Raw genomic sequence first — 4,322 nt, 5'->3', positions numbered from 1 at the left:
CTGACTTCCCGTTTGACCCGGAGGTAAATGAATTATCTGAAATTAATAAAGCGTCGTGCCTGAAAGTGGATGGATGTATGTGAGACAAAATAGATTGGGACATGTTTATTTTTTCCCACACCATCGATGCAATAGATTTTCTTGTCGCCTTTCGCAAATAGCTAAGGTTAGGCATGGATCATATTATTACTGAAAAACCCGAACCCATGGTTTTCCTTTTTCCATTTGTCGATAATCGTGCAGACCTCTCAACTGTTCTTCGAATCTCGAAAGAGATATAATTTTTAAAGAAAATGCCTCAGTTCCATGAATTTTGTTAACCCAGACCTCAAAATAGTGCATTTTGACCCCACTGGTTTTTGGGAGCACGTGAATTACAAGGCACGGCTGTGACATGTAGTCTATTAATTTGGTGATCAGAGTCCTATTTGTACAACTCTTGCCCTCTGGACAGAGTCTGGTATTGGAGCTGAGAGTTCTATTTGTACAACTCTTACTGTCTGGACAGAATGTGAGGTTGGAGCAAAGCTATTCCCACTGTGTTAGTGTTGGATAATGAGAATTTTAGAGTACATGAGGCTTTTTTTTTAATAAAATAACATTTTCTTGTTCTGGCTATTGAGGAATCTAGGAGGTAACCTTGTTACATAGACAATATTACAAGAAGCTAGTTCTTGCTACTTGCTCTTGCTAGCTCTTTCTTTACTGAGGAATCTAGGAGGTAATCTCGTTACATAGACAACATTACAAGAACCTCCCAGGGAGTAAATGAGAGGCTCCCTAGAGTAAATGAGAGAGTTGTAATGAATATCGTAATGTATCTCTGCAATACCTCGTGAACATTGCAGCCCTCCAGTTCTCTGATAATTTAGATTTCACTGTCATGGCCTTTCTACCGTTCTGTAAGGCTTAAAAGTGACTGGCCCCGCTTGCTGTTTAGGTCTCTGTATAAGATGCTCTACGTGCAAGATTAAAAGCATTCTTTGCCTGAATTGAACCTGTCCCTTACATAAATTCTATTGTGTTCTAGCCACACGAAGAGTGTCATTGTACGTCGGTTTTCTTGTTCAGTAGTGATTAAGAGGAGGGAGAAGTGGAAGCTGGTTATCTTGGTATCATTCATTTTTTTTTGTTTGGGGACATATCACTACTGTATGCTCGTTATATGCATTTCTCCAGGCTGACAACTGAGATTCTAGCCATGTGTAGATGTGAAAATGGTGAGGAGGACGTTCATCTGTGCCATGGTGATCAAACCCAACTAGAAGAACGTTACAGTGTATCCTGCAATTTTTTTCTAGAAAAGCAGGATCAGGGTTGTTTCACATCCCAAGTACAGCAGGAATTGGACTGTGATTTTGATGAGCTCAAGCGCTGGCCAACTTTTAACGAGGTGATAATTTTGATGTGCATATTTGAATGGTTTACATAGTTTGTTGAAGTTGCAGGTAGTTATGCGTTAGAATTGCACAGATAAAGTATTAATAGCATGCATAGAGCAGATGGATGAAAATTTTAAAGAAAACATTGTATTTTTATTAAATTTGAATTTGTGACCTCGTGTGCTTTTAGTATATATGTAACTCATCTTTTGAGTTCAGTCATTTAGTCATTTTTTCCTATCTATAGAATATATTATTATATTATAATCTTATCTAGATTTTCCTAATTATTCATATGGTAAGATAATTTTTTTTTGGAAATGAATTATGTTTACTAATTTATGAATTGTGTTTACTAATTTAGTTGAATTGTGTTTACTAATTTAGTTTGTGCAATTTTTTTTTATCAGTGGACATTCTATTTAATTTATTATGGTGGAAGTTTTTATATTTTTGATAATGAGAAGAGTGTTCACTCAAAATTTTGGACAAAGAAAGTTCAATAACATATATTATTAGAGTTTTTATATCTTTGATGATGAATAGAGCGTCTATCCAAAATGTTGACAAACTAAATTGGATAATGCACCTATTATTAAAGATTTTATATCCTCAAGTGAAATCTCCACACAAAATGTTAAACTAACTAAATTTAATAGCACATCCATTGTCCAAAATTTTATAACCTTGATAATGGTAATGAATAAAGTTTCCACCCAAAGTATTGGACAAACTAACTTTCATAAAGCACCCATTATCAACGTTTTTATATCCTGGATAAGGAGTAAAATGTGCACCAAAATTTTGGACAAACTAAATTCGATAATACATATATTTTCCAAACAATCATCTTGCAATAATGCTATACTTTTAAATAATTTTCCTTTCTGACACTATGTTGTGTAATGTGCGTGAATTAGCAGGCAAAACATGTATTGTTGTGATATTGTAAAATAGCCTTCTTGAAAAAAAAGCTTCTTGTGGCATTAAGCTTCTTGTGGCATCTTTGCAGGCTTTGGAGGAGTTGAAAACATTAAGCAGAATCACAGCCCCAGTGATACTAATGAGTCTGCTTCTCTACTCGCGAGGCATAATATCAATGCTGTTCCTGGGATATCTTGGAGAGTTGGAGCTGGCGGGTGGTTCTCTTGCCATAGGCTTTGCAAACATAACAGGCTACTCAGTGATATCCGGATTGGCAATGGGAATGGAGCCCATATGCGGTCAGGCATTTGGAGCACAGCGATGGAGTCTTCTGGGTCTCACTCTTCAAAGAACCATTCTCATCCTTCTCTCTGCTGCAATACCTATTGGAGCCCTGTGGTGGGACATGGAACCCATTCTTCAATGGTGTGGCCAAGACAAAGCCATCACAGAGATGGCAGGAACTTACGTTATGTTCTCTTTGCCTGACTTAATTATCCAGGCCTTCCTTCAACCTCTCAGGATTTACCTAAGAGCTCAAAACATTACATTGCCGCTGACATGCTCTGCAGCTTTTGCTCTTGTTCTTCATGCTCCTATCAATTTTCTTCTAGTTGTTTATCTCAACATGGGGATCAAGGGTGTTGCTCTGGCTGCAGTGTGGACAAATTTCAACATAGTTGTATCACTGTTGTGTTACTTGTGGTTCTCAGGGGTTTATGAGAAATCTTGGCAAGTGCCATCAAAGGAATGTGTGAAGGAATGGAGATCGGTGCTCAGTCTGGCTCTTCCGAGCTGCTTGTCTGTGTGCTTGGAATGGTGGTGGTATGAATTGATGATAATTCTCTGTGGATTCTTGTTAAATCCAAAGGCCACAGTGGCATCCATGGGAATTCTAATTCAAACCACATCGCTGCTTTACATTTTCCCTTCATCGCTCAGCCTGGGTGTCTCGACCAGAGTAGGAAACGAGCTCGGCGCTAACAGACCCGCCAAGGCGCGGGTAACCATGATAGTAGGAATTATTTGCGCAGTTATACAGAGTTTCGTCGCGCTCAGCTTCACTGTAACCATTCGTCACAGATGGGGTATAATTTTCACTAGCGACGGGCAGATTTTGTCCCTTGTATCCGCAGCCCTGCCCATTGTGGGGCTCTGTGAACTGGGGAACTGTCCTCAGACAACAGGCTGCGGGGTCCTGCGAGGCAGCGCTCGGCCCAGCATAGGCGCCAACATTAACTTGGCTTCATTCTATATCATTGGAATGCCCGTTGCAATTCTCATGGGCTTTGTGTTCAAATTTGAATTCGTGGGATTATGGCTGGGTCTTCTTGCCGCTCAGGCCTCCTGCGTCACCCTAATGTTATACGTTCTGCTACGAACCGATTGGATACAAGAAGCGGAAAGGGCAAATCAACTCACCGCCATTGATGGGTCGATGGAAGAAGAGATTTGAAATTCATCTCCGAAATAACTATAACTGAAGACTAGGAGACTTGAAGGGCTGTTATTGTTGTAGGTTTGAGCTGCAAAAGCTGATATTCAAGAAATGTAGTTTTGCAGACAGAGAAATAACAAGCCTGGGATCGTTGTAATGTGCATTTTTTAAAAGCTGAGATAATGTTTGGTACAGTCTTATCTACGATGCCGGATATACTTGTCCTCTGGTCCTCGTGCGTTTAAATAATGGCAAAACTTCGAAGCTTTATTAGAATTTGTTGTTGATATTCCAATGTTTTAGGATGCGATTTAATTAAACTATCTTATATTCATTCATGGCATTATTGTGAGTGAAAAGAACTGGGTAACATTGGTGGGTATAGTGTAAATTCTCCGATTGTAATGGAGTAAGTGAATGGTTAATTTTATTCATAGACTGACACAAAAGTGTCTAAGATATATAAATGTGCAAAATGTGTATCTAATGGTTATGAAGTAAGATCAACTCTTAACTTTATTTCACATGCAAAATATTATTTCAACTATCAAGAGTAAAATGTTTGATTTTACTCGGTG

General features: G+C 38.7%; 1 protein-coding gene across 1 annotated transcript; it reads left to right on the top strand.

Annotated features, from left to right (window-relative positions):
• Window positions 1–639: 639 nt before the first annotated feature.
• Window positions 640–3,957, top strand: LOC149181058 (protein DETOXIFICATION 48-like). Its single transcript, XM_089418269.1, has 2 exons — window positions 640–1,393; window positions 2,395–3,957. Exons 1-2 carry the CDS (start codon window positions 1,166–1,168, stop codon window positions 3,760–3,762), a joined length of 1,596 nt encoding a protein of 531 aa, XP_089274395.1. The 5' UTR covers window positions 640–1,165; the 3' UTR covers window positions 3,763–3,957.
• Window positions 3,958–4,322: the final 365 nt, after the last annotated feature.

Source organism: Pinus tabuliformis, chromosome 3_2, assembly GCF_031772625.1.
Source record: "Pinus tabuliformis cultivar Carrire ecotype Pingquan chromosome 3_2, CPIR1, whole genome shotgun sequence".
Classification (NCBI taxonomy): Eukaryota; Viridiplantae; Streptophyta; class Pinopsida; order Pinales; family Pinaceae; genus Pinus; species Pinus tabuliformis.
This window is presented reverse-complemented; position numbering and strand designations above follow the sequence as displayed.